The 18,024-nt window shown below is 48.8% G+C and overlaps 1 protein-coding gene across 2 annotated transcripts in view; it reads right to left on the bottom strand.

The window, feature by feature from the left end:
• Positions 1 to 17,785, bottom strand: part of FBH1 (F-box DNA helicase 1) — a 38,642-nt gene extending 20,857 nt beyond the window's left edge. For both annotated transcript variants that reach the window (XM_052650416.1, XM_052650417.1), the window contains exons 1-5: positions 17,660 to 17,785; positions 6,523 to 6,678; positions 5,611 to 6,212; positions 2,152 to 2,282; positions 1,910 to 2,045 (exon numbers count right to left, since the gene is read on the bottom strand). In XM_052650416.1, coding sequence (XP_052506376.1) covers positions 1,910 to 2,045; positions 2,152 to 2,282; positions 5,611 to 6,212; positions 6,523 to 6,678; position 17,660 — 1,026 coding nt within the window. In that variant the 5' untranslated portion in view covers positions 17,661 to 17,785. The remainder of the gene's footprint in view (positions 1 to 1,909; positions 2,046 to 2,151; positions 2,283 to 5,610; positions 6,213 to 6,522; positions 6,679 to 17,659) is intronic.
• Between the last annotated feature and the right edge of the window lie 239 nt (positions 17,786 to 18,024).

The raw sequence follows: 18,024 nt of genomic DNA, 5'->3' as shown, positions 1-18,024 counted from the left end.
GTGTCTCCTACAGACCCGCTGCAAGGAGGCCAACTTCCCAAATGACACTTGGGAAACAACGGGAACGTCTCCTCTTGCCCTGGATTCCTTCCTTCTCATCACTTTTGGATCTGACTTCTCAGTTTCCGTCGACTGAATAATATTTATAAAGTCCCTAATATAAGACCCTGCACAGAGGCAATCCACACTCTCCCCACCCAGGTCAGTGTGAGCTCTCAGGTCCAGACACTCAAGTCCAATAAGCCTACTAATAAATGTGCCAAAAAGGGCAGGTAAAAAGAAAACAGCAGTCTTCACAGAGAAATCAAGGCTGACAATTCAATGGCATGAAGATGTTAATTTACTACTGGCCTTCCTTGGTGGCTCAGTGGTAAGGAATCCACTTGCCAATGCAGGAGACAAGGGTCTGATCCCTGATCCAGAAAGATCCCACATGCCACAGAGCAGCTAGGCCTGTGCGCCACAACTGCTGAGCCTCTGCTCTGGAGCCTGTGAGCAGCAACTATTTAAGTCCACTCGCCCACAAGCCTGTGCGCTACAAGAGAAGCCACCGCAATGAGAGGCCTGAACGTCACAACTGGAGAGGAGCCCCTGCTTGCTGCAACTAAAGAAAAGCCCATGCAGAAGGAAGTCCCAGCATAGCCTAAAAAATAAGTTTTTAAAAAGAAATGCTAATCTACTACTTACTTTACATTACGATTATTTAATAACTTATTAGTGGAACCTCCCTGGTGGTCCAGTGGCTAAGACTCCGCACTCCCAATGGCAAGGGCCCGGAGTTGGTCCCTGATCAGGGAATCAGATCCCCGTGACGCAGCTACGAGTTCACATACCACAACTAAAGATCCCGCATACTGCAACTAAGACCCCGCGCAGTCAAATAAATTTAAAAAACCTTTTTAAAAAAGAAAAGATAGGTAGAATTTTAAAGAATATTTATTAAGTTTAATAAGTAGTAAATAAATTATTCAAAGTGTATGATTATGGACACAGTATGCTCCAGTTATCAATGTCTGAGAAAGATCAAAATGTCAAAAATAGATACTACTGTTCTTAACTCCTTGCAAGCCTCCCTGTTAAAAACACATCCGTGAAAGGAAAGTTCTGCACATTTCTCACTACAATGGTCCTATGAAACAAACCTCACTCCACCATCGACAGCCACTTCACGAAAGGCAGAAAAATGTACAGGGCTAGATTTCCAACCTTCCACTGGTTGCAGAATAAGGCTGGGGTTGCACGCGGTTTCCAAGAGAACATTTAAGAAGAACCCTTGATCTAGATGACAATTCCAGAAGATGGAGTCAGGACACTGAGGACTATTTCCAGCATCTCATTAACTCACCATGTGTCAGTACAAAGCCCGTCATTTTTCCGGGCTTCCCTTGTGGCTCAGCTGGTAAAGAATCCAACTGCAATGCGGGAGACCTGGGTTCAATCTGTGGGTTGGGAAGATGACCTGGAGAAGGGAAAGGCTACCCACTCCAATATTCTGGCCTGGAGAATTCCATGGACTGTATAATCCATGGGGTCGCAAAGAGTCAGACATGACTGAGCAACTTTCACTTTCAGAAAATCCAAGTTGTCACCAATACAATGGGATGCTCTGTAAAGAAACTCTTACAATCAGAGTGTTTGGAGGCTAGGTGACCATCCTCTGTTGAAACTGCTCAACAGAATAGAAAACTGGATGAAATGCTTTTTAAAACTCCTTCCAAATTAAAGAATCTGTGGCCGTTTATTTCTCTATGGGACCAATGACAAAGATTAAGGCTTCAAACCAGAGACTTTGGGAAGATTTTAAAAATAAATCTAAAACAACCTTCAGCCACACCTGACCACCAAGACATTTTCTTCCCAAGAGGAAAGGCGCCACCTCCCCAGCCCTCCCCACAGCCTCTTCACGTACGGCAGGGGCAGCACAGAGGTCAGGGAGGTGCTGGCGCACGCAGGCCTCTGCCTCGGGGAGGAGGAGGTGATCCCTCAGACTCCACAACGCCTGTCCAGGGTCCACACTCGGGGAGCACTTCGTGGTGGCTGTGTAGCTGTTAAGACATTCACAGCAGTGTCCGTGGGAAAAAGATCCGTTAAATGCTGATCTCTCAGAAAGAACTTCAGAAACCCACTTCCTCCCACAGGACGGTGACTTACCGGATGAGGTTCAGCACGCACAGGTCCGACTCCTTCTCTATGCCGTAGCTCGACAGGATGCCATCCACCTTGTTGACGGCTTGCTCTTCATTCATCAGGTATCGGTGATACAGCTTTTTCCAAGGAATGAACTAGATAGTTGAAGAAATCCAAAACGACATGTAGGCAATGGCTATTAGAGACCAGGCTACATAAATAGACAGCTATTTAGAAAACAACTACAGCTCACAACTCAAACGCTGGACAAAAGCGCAGAAACATCACACAGATTCTAGTCAAAAACAAGAAGGTGGGCCTCAGTTTCTTGGTTCCAACACCAGCTTGTTGCAGAATCTGGGGGGAGCTACAGCGTCAGCTTCCCTGTCTGAAGCCGTCTGGTGCCTGTCGAGACACTGGTGACTCCAAGTTTCAACTAGGGTTTAACAACATTAGAGCCGCAGCTGTGCTGATAGTAAACAAAGCAGACTGTAAGCCGAAAATTGTAGGAGAGACAAAGAAGAAGATTACATAAGGATAAAGGGGTCAGCTCACCAAGGAGCTATAACAATTATAAACACACATGTACCAAATAGCAACGTCCTAAATCTAGGAAGCACATACGGGCAGAACTGAAGAGGGAACCAGACGACAGGAGACTCTGACACTCCACTTTCAAGAACGGACAGCACAAACAACACTAGCCCAACCGAACCCAACTGACATATAAAGAACACTCTACCCTACCACAGCACACAATCTTCTCAAGTACACATAGAACGCTGTCCAGGATAGATCATGTATGTGGCCACGAAGTCAGTCTTAATCCATTTTAAAAGACTGAAATGATAGAAAGTATGTTTTTCAATCACTACAGAATGAAACTGGAAATTAGCAGCAGAAAGAAAACTGGAAAACCCACAAATATGAGAAAATTAAACAACACATTTTTAAAGCAACCAATGGGTCCAAAGGGAAATCACAAAGAAATTAGAAAACACCTTAAGACAAATAAAAACAGAGATACCAAAATGCATGGGATGAAATGCAAGCAATGCTTAGAGTTAAGTTTATAGCTATAAAAATTACATTAAAAAAGATCACAAATCAACAACCTAAATTTACACCTAAAGGAACTAGAAAAAGAACAAACTAAATCCAAAACTAGCAGAAGGAAGGAAATAAAACAGACTATAGAGGAGAAATAAATGAAATAAAGAATAGAAAAATAGGGGGAAAAAATCAATAAAATAAGAGTTTTTTTTTTTAAAGATCAACAAAATCGACAACAATGAGATACATTATGGAAAAAAGGGAAGATTTAAATAACCAAAATCAGAAATGAAAGAGCAATGTTACAACTGATGTCACTGAAATAAGAAGGGCTATAAGAATACTTCAAATACTTGCAGGTCAACCAACCAGACACTCTAGAAGAAATGAATAAATCCCCAGGAACACACAACCTACCAAAACCAAATCACGGAGAAACAAAATCTGAACAGATCAATAATGAGCCCGCCAGGCTCCTTCATCCATGAGATTTTCCAGGCAAGACTACTGGAGTGGGTTGCCACTTCCTGGTCCAGGGGAATCTTCCCGACCCAGGGATCAAACCTGGGTCAACCGCATTGCAGACGGGCTCTTTACCACCTGAGCCACCAGGGAAGCCCACTGAGTAAGGAGACTGGGTCAGTAATCAAGTCTCCCCAAAAGGAATCATTCAGGACTAGACTACTTCCCTGAAAGATTCTGCTGAACATTTAAAGAAGTAGTATCAATCCCCCTCGAATTCCTCAAAATAACCGAAGAGGAGGGAGCACTCCAGACTTATTCTGAGGCCAGCATAACCTTATACCAAAGGCAGACAAAGGTACCACAAGAAATAAAAAGAAAATGAGAGCTGTGACAAGGTCACTGAAAGGAACACCATCGTGTCATTGCTGGTGATGATAAAAAGGGCATTGTTCTAACATTTCAAGATGTAGGAATAAGCTGTGATATCTTCCCAAAATCTTCTCAAGCAGAACGGCAGGAACCCTCACTTATCCCCATTTCCCACCAGAGACCTTAATCAAATGCCCAGAAATACTGACCCAAAATAAAGTTCACAACTAAAAACAGAAAGATATTTGTCTGAAGGTAGGAGACAAGACCACCAAGCAAAATATGGAGCAAGAGCGATGAGAAATTTCCTCCAAAATCCTCTGGGCTTGGAAGAGAAACGTACTAACTCTCAACATATCCATCTTGCCCTCCATCTCCAAGGTTTTCAACTTCTCACTCAGTAAAGAATCTGCCTCCAATGTGGGAGACTTGGGTTCGATCCCTAGGTCGGGAAAATCCCCTGGAGGAGGGCATGGCAACCCACTGCAGTATCCTTGCCTGGAGAATCCCATGGACAGAGGAGCCTGGTGGGTTACATCCATGGGGTCACAAAGAGTTGGACAAAACTGAGTCACTAAAAACACACACATTTGAAGAATGGGTTAAACTCTGCTGCTAAGTCACTTCAGTCGTGTCCGACTGTGTGTGACCCCATAGACAGCAGCCCACCAGGCTCCACCGTCCCTGGGATTCTCCAGGCATGAGCACCTGGGTTCATGGTGTTCATGGGTGTTCAGTGGGTTGCCATTGCCTTCTCCGGGTTAAACTCCACCTCTGGCTTATTCCCAGCGGCTGGTCTAAGGGACACACTAGCTAAGCAGAACATTCTCCTGGCCCTCCTGGAGACCTGAACCTAGGAAGTATAATGACACAACAAACGGAAGCACAGGCTGTGGGCTAACGGAACCAGGAAATCCTTTCTGAGAGTGTGGGTTGCCCCTGTGTCGTTCTCAGAAGGTACTCCTGTGACTACACGCAACACTCATTTAGCAATCACCTCCTATTAACATGTGTAAACTACTGTGAGACACAGTGGAACACACAGTGGAGAATGCAGACAGGACAACCAGCCCTCCAGCAGTGCTCTAATGTTAAATGAAAGAGGAAGGCTCTCTAAGATCATAGCAGAACATCATAGGCTTGAACAGAGGTATAAATCACTATAATAGCGTAAGGAAGAGAGAGAGGGTGCCTTCCATGGGATGGAACAGAGAAGAGGAGTTACTTGGAGTGCAGCCTGGAAGAGGTGAGAGGTCAGCAGAGATGTGAGGGGCTCCTGGGACTGGTCGGCTGTGGGGTGCAGATTAGACCAACGTAAGGGAAGTACCACACAGCCCCCAGCTGAGAGGCAGCACGTCGTGTGCTGTGGACAGAATACCGGGGTGGACTGGAGAGCAGTCAGCAGGAAGCCTGGAGTAACTAAAGGTGGGACACACACGGAAGGTCTCAGGTGCCTCCAGGGGCTGGGATTTGATTCTGGAGGACAACGGACACTAACATTTCTGAAGAAACGCCATCGTCAGGAGGACGCATTAAGCGAGGCGAATCCGTGAAGATTTAGAGCAAACATCAGAGAACGAAGAGCGCGTTCCATACCAGCGGATCGCTGATGACCTCCCTCCAGAGGCGGCACACCAAGCTCAGGTTCCAGTAGAGGTCTTCCATGGGCAGGAAAGCAAAGATGTGCCTCAGGACCTCGCTGGGCAGGCTGCAGATGTGGCTCGGGGGCTCCTGGCAGGGCAAGGTCCCAAGGAGCCCATAGTGAGGGTCAGGAACAGGGTCTGGACCAATGTCCTCCACCTCCTGGCTGGGTTCTCCAGGCTGCACGCTGAGCTGCCCCACCCCGACCTCTGCTTCTGGACTGGCTTCCCTGGGCCGTGTGCAGGATGGGGACGAGTGATGCCATGGGGTCTTCTTAGACACCCCATCCCACGGACTGGTCCCTGGGGCTGGATTCCTCTCGTCCTCTAAGGACCGAGACCGCTTCCTTGCAGGCAAAGCGGAGCCTGGCGAGTGCAGCCTGGCGTCTCCGTCTCCCCCTGGAGGCAGGGCACAGGGGCTCCCTGCCGCAAAGATCATTTCATCCTCTGAGTCCTTAGAGCTGTCCTGGCCCACAGAATTGCTTTTGGCCATGTCATTGGTGCACTGCTGCTGGCCAGTGAGGAAGAAGTCACAGCTGTATCTCAGGCATCCTCGCCCTAGACAGAGAACCCACAAAGAACGCATGAGAAATGAGGAAGGAGTGATGACCCTTCACTGACCCGAATGAGACAAACTAGTTTTCAATTATCTATTTTACTATGGGAAAGAAACAAGGATATATTTATTGGTCTACTGATTACATATAAAGCTTAATGCAAAAAATATTTATATCAGGCTCTATCATATGGTCAGACTATTGCAACAGGACTGTAAGATCACTGTAACAACATTTACAAATACTGAGATACTCAAAGGCCACACACACTATAGATTCTGAAACGCAAGGTATTTGGGGGAAAGACATACCCCTGGTCCCTCTTTTGGTTCTGGGTCTAGGATAGAGACCGTGGTTCGGGTCTCTGCTTGTCCATCTTTGACCAAAGGACTGGGACGCAGCCAAGTGACTCTGAGCGAGATGTTGGCACTCAATGGCTGTAAGATGCTTCCGCTTAAACCGTCTCACTGTTTTGTACCAAAGGGCAGAAGAAATGGGACTCTTGTTAGTTATCCAAATTCTACAAGCTAGTCAGCAAATTAAACTTAATTTTTAGGAATACGGTGACTGTGGACCACCCGAGCCAGCCCTTTCCATCTTCTCTACTTTCCCATCAATTTTCAGTCTCTCATAGTTTCTTAGCATCTCCTCCTCAGGATTTTAGAATCCTAAAATAACCTCCTTTTTTGCCTATCATGCTTTCTAGAAGCCCTGATCATGAAACGCTCATTTGAAAAGTTGCCACTATTGCCCACGCGGAGATCTGCCATCTTTTGCTGACTTCACCCAGGCCCTTTATATTCCCGTATTAACTATAAATATTTTAAGAGCTAGCTGTAGCTTTTTAAAAATAAACACAGACATTGTCCCCTGAATACCCAGCTTCCCCAAATGGCAGGAGCAGAAGGCACTAGGGGACAGTCCCTGCGGGCTCCCCAAGGGGTAGCTCAGCCCTGCACGCCCCCGCCTGCCCCCAGGTGCACCCCGACCCCCCGAGCGCCCCAACGTTCAGCACTGGTGTTGACAGGACAGCAGCAAGGCCCCCGAGAGGAAAAGAATTGAGACCACTCTTCAGCATCTTCATGGGACGAAGTTTCATATTCCCCCTCAGCAACACAACAGCAAATGAGCCCAGAGTTCTGTCTTGAGAGTACTGACGTATTTATGTTTGTATCAGGCATTTTCTGCCAGGTAATTATTTTCCATATTTAGCCGATGCTCTTCCTGTTTCTGCATATTATCACATTTACGATCTAACCCCTCCGATGTCATTAAATACAATAGTTACACTACTGTAAAACAGAATAGTTACATTTTTAAAAAATGGTAAGAGAGGAGAAGAATACATGCAAGAGAATTAAAGTGACCCTTTACAGATGGCCCATGAAACGACTTCCTGCCAGCACCATACTGCCACAGGTCCTAAAAACATTCTACAGTAAACTGTAACATCTCATGTCAGAATTTCACTCAACATTTCCCGTAACCCTGAAAACATCTAAAACCAAGACACTAATATGTGTATCCGGTATAATTTATAACCCACCCACCACCCCACCCCCCCACCCCCCGACCCTTAGCCCGTAGCTTCTTCAGAAACAATGCTTCAAAATTTCAATTCATTTTTTGAAGGTTTAACAGAAGTTTTAAAAAAACTTCATGGATATTTCAAGACTTATAGAAAATTATTTCTCCACACAAAAATAGCTCTACAAGGCCCTCTGAAAGTATGCTAGAGAGACCTTTTAACTACCAGAATTCAGAGTTAAAATGCCGCCAGAGGACCCCAGTCACTTAGCTTCTTGAAGGCTCAGGGGTGCTATAATGATTAAATGAGAAAACACACCCCAAAAGACTTGTCAAACTATAAAACTCGACACAAATTTACCTATCTGCTTATTTTCTGGAACAAAGCTTAGATGTGATTGCATAAAACATTGAAATAACTTTCAAATTATAATGGCAAGACATGAAGTATGTCAGCAGTCCAGTTACAGCCTGTTCTGTATTACTGAAAACACCTTTCATAAAGCCAAGTCATATGTTTTAATCTCTTATTATGATCAGAAAATATCCCTTCCACTGTAATGGTTTTATAAATTTCATTATTTCATTGTGGTACATATTCCTCTACACTAAAAACCAAGTCTTATAATCATACTCACAGAGGGAAGAAAAAAAAAGTTGTTTTTCTATAATAAAAAAATAAAAGATAAATTTAAAAGTTTTCTATATTGAAAAAAAATAAGCTTAAAGTCTGATTATTCTCTTTTAAAAAGTAAGACATGAAAGTTTGCCTCTCCCGCTCAGAATCTTTCATGTCACTAAGCTAATCAGCCACAGACCAACACTAACGTGACCCGTGGCAGCATGCATCTGAGGCTACGGGACTCAGAGGTCCCTGTCCACGGGGTAGACTCTGAGCGACCTGAGCTCGCTAGGATTTTGGTGCCGTGGAGGGTTCTGGAAGGACTCCCCTGCGGATACCTTGGGACGACTACACTGACGAACCCTGGCCCCTCGTTCAGGTGCTCCAAACCCACTCGGTTCAACTACAGGAGCAGCTGCAGAATTCCAGCCAATAAACCCACCAACCCTGTAGATCCCAGTTATGTGACTCATGTCGGCTTTCTCCTCCAACATGCCCAACTGTTTCAGAGCTGGCAAACCCAATGTCCAGAATTAGAACTGGAGACAGCTGAGGAAAGCTATCGATAGTCGGAGAATGTCTTATTTAAAGAAGGTGAAGGTCTATAGGTAAGCTGGCCTGGAGAGAAAGTTTTCATAGATAAAATCACAAAGATTACCAATGTCAAACCCTCAAATTCACATGACCCAGGGCCTTGGTGCTGGCACAGACCTGCGCGAGTATTCTGCTTCCAGCCTTTGGGTACAGCCCAGAGCGTTCCTGCATGAAGCCATCGCTGGCACAGAGGTGCCCAAGAGGGGTTATCTGGCCTCTGGGCACCAGCAAGGCGGTCTGCCCTGTCCATCCGGAATGGTCCCCACGGCCCTGACTACACACCCGGGAGGCAGAGGTGGCACTTTCACCACTTACTTCCTCCTCTGACTTCAGCAAGAGATCAGAAACCAAGACTGCTTTTCCTGCCTCTCGGGTCTCTGTGCTTCACTGTGTGGGAGCCGGGGCCCCTGCCACCAGCTCGGGAGTTAGCAAGGCGTCTGAGGCCATGTGATGCGCTCCGATCTGGAGCGGGGAGGCCTCCTCTACGCGATCACTCACAGTCGAGTCACAACGAGGACCCTGAGGAGCTGACATGCGGAGTTCACACCAGTCACACGGTTCCAACCAGACAGACAGAAGCACCTAGTGACACGCACAGGGAGGCTGACACAGCCTATCAGCTCAGAATTACACGTGGACCATGCCACGATGAGCCTCTTAAAAGATGCTATGTTCTAACAGCCTCAATGTTCTTGTGAAAGTGTTTAAAATTACTATAGTAAAATTCTAACCAGCTTCTAGCCTTGTTAATATATTTTAAAATCAGCAGCTTAAACCTAACTTTACCAGAATAAGGATGTTCAAATGCTACCCCTTCCTTCCCTGAGTCCCCAGACCTCGTGAGGTCCCCTCCTCCAAACAGCAGGTGTTCTCTGCATGGCTCTCCAAGGGCACTTATTAGAAGATGCTCGTGATTCTTTAGGAAGCAGCTAAAGTGCACTGTGATGAAAGTGTACCATTAACAGGGATGGAGGGACATGACACTTGCTGGTGGGCTTTCCAAACTATGCGAGGCCCCAGAAGGGTCCAGCAGAATTGTCTCCAGGCGCCAGCGGGCACCTGTGCCTCTAGAGCCGACCACAGTGTCATATCCCTTATGTCACAACAGAAAAACACTGGGAAGGCAGGAAAACCATTTGTCAAACAAGATTTTGCCCATCCCATGCTGCTTTTCCTATGACGGCTCTCTTACAGCGAGATGCCCCACAGATCCTCCATCGCTAGGCCCCCGTTGCTAGAGTCGCCCCACCACCACCCCACTCTGCTTGGCAGACCACTGGTACTGCAGGTGTGGGTCCCAGTCCTTGTGTCTGACTCCCAAGTGGTGAGCACCTGGAGCCCTCTGCCAATCCCTGTACTCTTCACCTTGCTGACTGGCATCACCCCAGTGCCCGCCCCCCCAGGTCAAGCGCACAGCCGAAGACTAGATTCTCCTCAGGCCCCCGGCATGACCATTACTATACTGATCATCACCACAGCTGCACAAGACACCCCAGCCCTGGGAAGGCAGGGACACGTCCCCTCAACTTCTTCCTCAAAGCACTCAGCACTACACTCCGCAAATCACAGCTACTCCAGCGCTGACTGAATGAGAAGTTCGTGCTAGGATGCCTCAATTCTGCTGGAATCCACCTGGCTTCATTTTCTCATTCTCCCATAAGCCAAGTCACCCAAAGCGGAACAGGGTGCTCCTGGTTTCCTGGTGAAGACAGCCCGTCCCCTCCCTCCTCAGCACACGGCTGGTCCACACCTCCCCGTAGTGCCGGGAGCGGGGGCCCCAGGGAACACGCGGAGAAGTGTGCACCTCTCCCAAGCCCGGCCCGTAAAGCCTCTCCTGCCCCTTCCTCCGGGCTCTAGTCCTGTCCAGGGAACAGGAAGGTGACCCCAGGGAAACCTGGAGGCCACGCATTCAAAAAGCAAGACCCTCCAACAGCCTGGGTCCTTTGCTTTAAAGAGCACCAGTACTTCCCTGCTGGCTCAGTTGGTAAAGAATCTGCCTACAATGTAGAAGACCTGAGCCCGGTCCCTGGATCAGGAAGATTCCCTGGAGAAGGAAATGGCAACCCACTCCAGTACTCTTGCCTGGGAAATCCCACGGACAGAGGAGCCTGGTGGACTACAGACTATGGGGTCGCAAAGAGTCAGATGTGACTTAGTGAGTAAACCACCAGAGTACGTACACACACTCAGACACACACACGCACACGCACACACACACACACACCCTGCCCCCTACCGTCACCTCACACACACACACACACACACACACACCCCGCCCCCTACCGTCACCTGACACACACACACACACCCCGCCCCCTACCGTCACCTGACACACACACACACACCCCGCCCCCTACCGTCACCTGACACGCACACACACACGCACACGCACACACGCACCCCGCCCCCTACCGTCACCTGACACGCACACACACACGCACACGCACACACGCACCCCGCCCCCTACCGTCACCTGACACGCACACACACACGCACACGCACACACGCACCCCGCCCCCTACCGTCACCTGACACGCACACGCACACACACACACCCCCTGCCCCCTACCGTCACCTCACACACACACACACACCCCGCCCCCTACCGTCACCTGACACGCACACACACACGCACACACGCACCCCGCCCCCTACCGTCACCTGACACGCACACACACACGCACACGCACACACGCACCCCGCCCCCTACCGTCACCTGACACGCACACACGCACCCCGCCCCCTACCGTCACCTGACACGCACACACGCACGCACACGCACACACGCACCCCGCCCCCTACCGTCACCTGACACGCACACACGCACGCACACGCACACACGCACCCCGCCCCCTACCGTCACCTGACACGCACACACGCACCCCGCCCCCTACCGTCACCTGACACACGCACACACACGCACACACACACGCACCCCGCCCCCTACCGTCACCTGACACGCACACACACGCACACGCACACACGCACCCCGCCCCCTACCGTCACCTGACACGCACACACGCACCCCGCCCCCTACCGTCACCTGACACGCGCACACACACGCACACGCACACACGCACCCCGCCCCCTACCGTCACCTCACACACGCGCACACACACGCACACGCACACACGCACCCCGCCCCCTACCGTCACCTCACACACACACACGCACCCCGCCCCCTACCGTCACCTGAAACTGCTATAAGACAGAGAAACGAGCTGGAGTCCTGAGGTCACTGTGTGTTTGGATCTGTTTGTTACTGAGGTCACGCCCACCCTAACCATTCCAGGGTCACCTGAAATTGACACCAACTCACTTTTTTGCATTCCTAACCTTCATTAATCAGAATTCATACCAAACAGGCCTCCAAGATGTGCAGGTTACTGACCTAAATGGACACACTGAAGATAATAAGTATCTACAACTCCTGGAGAGAAAGATTATTAAATAAAAATGTGAAAAAGGAAAATCAAGGTAACTCTGGCACAGGGGCCTGACGAGAGCGACAGCCCCTAACACGAGGTGCACTGGGAGGTTTTACCAATCGAGAGAAACCCAACCTCATCCCATTCGCTCCCACAAGCTTCTTGCCCTTCTCAGAGAGGCTCCGTGCAGGTCAAGCAGACACCCTCTTGTTTCTGGCGAGACAGCGGAGGTGCGCTGCGGCAGGCCCATTGTTACCAAGAGTTGGGTACTTCACAGGTCAAATGTGCCCTGGGAGATCTAAGACCCCAATCTCAGCAGCGTGGATGGTGGTGGTCCCCAACCTCAGTGAGACAGAAAGTATTCATTCAACCCAGGCAAGGCTGTGCGGCAGTGAAACCACCCTGTATGTGTCTGAGACATATGCAGTGATTACCTGTACAACTATGTACTTAACACGAGTTGTTCACATACAGACTGGTATTATTACTATAATATGTTTTATTAACTTGTTCCCTGATAGCTCAGTTGGTAAAGAATCCGCCTACAATGCAGGAGACCCCAGTTCATTCCTGGGTCAGGAAGATCCACTGGAGAGGGATGAGCTTACCCACTCCAGAATTCTTGGGCTTCCCTTGTGGCTCAGGGGTAAAGAATACACCCGCAATGTGGGAGACCTGGGTTCAATCCTTGGGTTGGGAAGATCCACTGGAGAAGGGAAAGGCTACCCACTCCAGTATTCTGGCCTGGAGAATCCCACGGACTGTATAGTCCACGGGGTCGCAAAGAGTTGGACACGACTGAGTGACTTTCACTTTCAAACCACTGTTTAGGTGTGTATCAGCATGTCTTCTACCCCTAGATGAAAGCTTTACAGTTGGGTGGGAGGGAGGAGAAAGGCACCCAACACCCACTGCTCCATAAATATTAATGAAATGAATGAACGAATGAAATGAACAAATGTACCGACTATGGCACTGCTCTCTGGAGAAGCTGAGGTTGTCTTCTTCGGTTTTGATATCCTACACTATCTCAGTGTGCCAATGAGCTTCACAGCTTTCGAAGTTCTTTCACAAATTCTCATCTGACTTCTGCCCAACCCTGTGATTGCGCCACGATGAAACTGGGGCTCAGGGAAAACTTGCCTGAAATCACAACAGTTGTAGGTGATACAACTTAGGCCTTCTGACTCCTCAAGTCCAGAGTTCTCTCTATGGAAGGTAATATTCTCAGGGTTTCCCTGGTGGTCCAGTGGTTAATACTCTATGCTTGCTTCCACTACAGAGGATGCAGGTTTGATCCCTGGTCAGGGAACTAAGATCCCACATGCTGTGTGGCCAAAAAAAAAAAAAAAAAAAAAGATAATATTCTCCCTTCCAAATCCACCAGAAAGATTCAAAGCAGCTTCTAAAAACCTCAGGTTTAAATTCTCTGTCCCTTTTTTAGAAACCACTGTGGAACATCATAACCAAAGCTCCAACTTCCAGTACTTAGAAAACCTAAGTGTAAGGAGAGTGGAAGTGTTAATCCTTCAGTTGTGTCTGACTCATTGCAACCCCAAGGACTGGAGTCCACCAGGCTCTTCTGTCCATGGAATTCTTCAAGCAAAAATACTGGAGTGTGTAGCCATGCCTCTTCCAGGGAATCCTCCTGACCCAGGGATCAAACCTGGGTCTCCTGCATTACAGGCAGATTCTTGACTGTCTGAGCCACCAGGGATGCCCATCAGGAAAGTGTGAACATGACATCACTAAATACTATACACTCAAAATGGAAAAAGCTCTAAATATTTTTGAATTCACTCGAAGTGTGAGCTGTGCGAGAAGCAAATGTGCTAGCTCCTCCAAGGACTTGCTCTCAATGTAGGGCCAAGTCCCTGTGTCCTACAAGCCCAAAGGCCTGCTCTCCCAGGCCCCCAGTTAGGCTCTCTGATGCCTACGAACACCTGCTCGTCTCGTGGAGCAGCAACCACTTGCTCCAGCAAGCGAGGATGGAGACAGCTTTTTTCCCATGTGTGTTTCAGGAATGGAGATAGGAAGGAAAAACAAGAAATGATCACGATGTACGGACTAGACTGTATTTCTAAAGATGTGAAAGGCTTTTTCTACTGCCAATTCATCCTGCAACCACGTGTAAGTACTTATGATGCCCCAGATTCATGAAAAACATTTCGAGGGCTTTCTCGCTTGGCATCTCTGGGGTCACATGCTACTTGAGACACTGCAGATTTAAAAATGAATGATTTCACCTGTCCACAAGGTAGCGCTCAACACACACACAAGTTACTATACATAAGGCATGACAGGTGCTCAGTTTAGTTCAGTTCAGTCGCTCAGTCGTGTCCGACTCTTTGCGACCCCATGAATCGCAGCACGCCAGGCCTCCCTGTCCATCACCATCTCCTGGAGTTCACTCAGACTCACGTCCATCGAGTCTGTGATGCCATCCAGCCAGGTGCTACACAAACACATTTATGAAATGCTATGGGAGTAAAGACAAGTGACCAGTTAGGAAAGATGAAAAAGGCTTTATGAAGAGATCAGCCTCACAAGATGAGCAGGATCCAGGAACGCAAAAGAAACGCATGGCAGTGGAGTGGTGGGAAGTCGGGTTTCATCACACGGAGAGGCTCACAAGGGTGAAAAGGGAATTTGGAAACAGAGTACAAAGGCCCTCAAGTATAATGCTAATGAACTTGGACTTTATCGTAGAGGGATTCAGAGAATTATCTCACTTTTCTAAGCAGGGTTAATGCCTGGTCAAATTTACATCTTAGAATGGGAACTCTGGAGGCAGGCAGAGGATGAGTAAACACACAGACTATCAGGGAAACAAGGCAGAAAGTCACGTTACTAACAGAGGCAAGAGTTGGTCAAGGACTGAGGGCAGCAGTGGCAAAAACAGGGAGAAGGGGAAAGTGAAGACCAACACTGGACGAGAGAGATTAGAAGAGAAAAAACACAGGTAACTGACATTGCTAGCTAGATCTCAGTGATAACAGCATTAACCACGCTGAGGAGTAAAGAAGAAATCGTGTTTGCATTTTAATCACTTCCTCCAGGAGTCAAGGGAGAATGAAAGTTCTCAGTTTTGAAAACGCTTGCTTGTTTCGTTTTCAAATTATCTGTCGAGTGACAGGTTAAGCTCCAGGAGGTGCTTTGAAATAGGAAACTAGCCCTCAAAACATCGTGACAGCTGGAGACAGAGGATTTGAGGTGCTTTGGTGAGATGCTCTAAGAGCAGACGATTCCACAGATCGATGAAGACAGAACTCACAATCTTTAAATAAAGTCAGCTTAGTAAGGACAGAGGGGGACAATAAGCAGAGAGAGAGGATGACAACAAATCTGAAATTAGAGCTGTAAGTCTATGAACAAGAGTCTAGTGTTCGCACACTCAGAGGCCACAAAACTTGCCAACCCATCAGGACACCCTCTGATGACAACTGCGGAATGCAACGGAGCCACGAAAGAAAAAAAGAGAGGAAAAGGAAAGAGGTTAGCCAAGGCAATGATGCCAAGGCAAGCCACGGGAGAAATGAATTACTACAGGGCACACCACAAATTCCACACACTTGCACAAAAGGGACAAGCAAAAATGGGGAAACCAGTAAGACCCCAGAACATCTCCTTCCGCAAGCATATTGTCAAGATCTGTCCCCTGCACAGCAAGCTTTTGCTCTAGACAATCCAAGGCACTGTGAATAGATCCACACACACTGCCCTCTAGCTGCTGAAAGGGGGACTCAGGCCAAAATCAGTTCCTAAAGAAGACAAAAGGGGGGCTTCTCTGGCGGTCCCGTGGCTGAGACACCACACTCCCAGTGCAGAGGCCGGGTTCGATCCCTGGTCAGGGCACTAGATCCTGCATGCCACAACAAAGACCTGGTGCAGCCAAATTAATAAATACTCTTTAAAAAAAAAAAAGAATACAAGAGAATTGCCTGTGAAACACCAGTTAAACAACCAATCATCTGAATTTAAAATATTCTGTCCTATACTGCAAATATGTGTTTTGTTTTTAAAAGCAAGGAAACTGGAGGCTTAACCCAAGAAAAGGTGGAAAGTGAAAGTGAAGTGAAAGTTGCTCAGCCATGTCCGGCTCTTTGGGACCCCATGGACTATTCTCCAGGCCAGAATACTGGAGTGGGTAGCCTTTCCCTTCTCCAGGGAGTCAACTGGTAATAAGGATGGGGGGGGGGGGGGCGGGTGGGCAGGGGAAGGATAGCAGCAAAAAAGTGTGTGGAGTAACCAGATATCGCAATTTCAAGCACTTGCACCAATACCAATGGCTGCAGTAAGAACAACCCCAGGCATTTCCTAAAACTTAGTGAACCTTAAAGAACTTTCATGCCTTCCTTATTTTTTCTTGAAGTGGTGAGACAGAAGGGAACAATAACTTTCGTACAGCTGATACCGGACCTGATTCTGTCTCCAAGGACTATTCTTACTACTCAGTTAATCAAATTCAATCCGCTCATGAGCAAAACGAGCTTGCTTTCATGTCAGAGATCTTTTTTCATTTTATCTTCCTTATTTGAGCAGATTACCAGGCACGAGCAGGCCCTCACTGGCGGCTACCATCCTTCCTTCCAGAGATCTTTATCCTCCCGTGGGAAAATCCCTAATTTCTTCAGGCCTCAATTTCCTCACCTGAGTGGGTTGCCATGAGGCCTTACAGGCTTGTTTGCGGGTGAGGTAACTAACGTAAAGTATTTTGTAAACCACAGTGCGATACAAGATTCAAAGTATAACGATTTCCAGGCCTGAAAAGCAGAGCTGCTCCCATTTTCCCTCGGAAGGGACAGAAAACACCGGGAGGGTTAAACGACGAGCACCTCGGAAGATCAGGTAGAGAAGCCAACAGCGACCATCACGTCCGCCACCACCCCGCACAGCTTGCTCAGTACTCACAGACTCTACACCAGCTCCAGGCCCCCCCACATTACCCCAGTTTTCCCAATATTCAGGTTAGGGGGAGGGCAACTGCAAATGCAAGAGGCAAAAGGATGCCACAAAATGACTCGCCCAAGGTCAAAACAGCTGAGCAGCAGGAAAGGAAATGCTGGCTGCCCACGGCCGAGGCCACGTTCCGGCGACGCCCACATCACTGACAGCGCCCCAGCCTGCCGCTCTCTGATCCGCCCTGGCCCCAGCCAGCGCTCCACCACCCCCGAGGACCATACCTCGCAGAGACCAGACCCGCTAAAGACCCCAGAGACTCAGCGTCCACGCGACCGGGCCCGTCCGCGCCCCCACCACGCCGGCGGCCTCACGCACTATGGCGATCCGCATCAGGGCTCTCGCCGCCGCCGCCTCAGGTCCCGGGCCACCCGGGTTCCCGGTCGCGGCTTCCCAGGGGCAGTGAGAGCCTCTGCAGGCCGTGGACTTCCTCCACCAGCTCCGCCGCCGCCACAGGGCCGCGAAGAGCCCGCCGCCGACGCCGACGGAATGCATCACCGGCCAATTGAAGCACGCAAGAGGAAGGGCGCACTTGACGGACTGCTGCGGCGACCAATCGGGATGCTAAACCGCGCTACCGCTAGCAGGCCCCGCCCCCTCTGCGCTTCCGCCAGGGCGGAAGAGGCGAGCAGTAACTTTCCCAGAGTTCCTCCGAGCTTAGGGACTCACGGAGGGGCCGCGGC

This window comes from Budorcas taxicolor, chromosome 13 (genome assembly GCF_023091745.1).
Source record: "Budorcas taxicolor isolate Tak-1 chromosome 13, Takin1.1, whole genome shotgun sequence".
NCBI lineage: Eukaryota > Metazoa > Chordata > Mammalia > Artiodactyla > Bovidae > Budorcas > Budorcas taxicolor.
The sequence above is the reverse complement of the archived record's forward strand: the minus strand, read 5'-3'. Positions and strand labels throughout refer to the sequence as shown.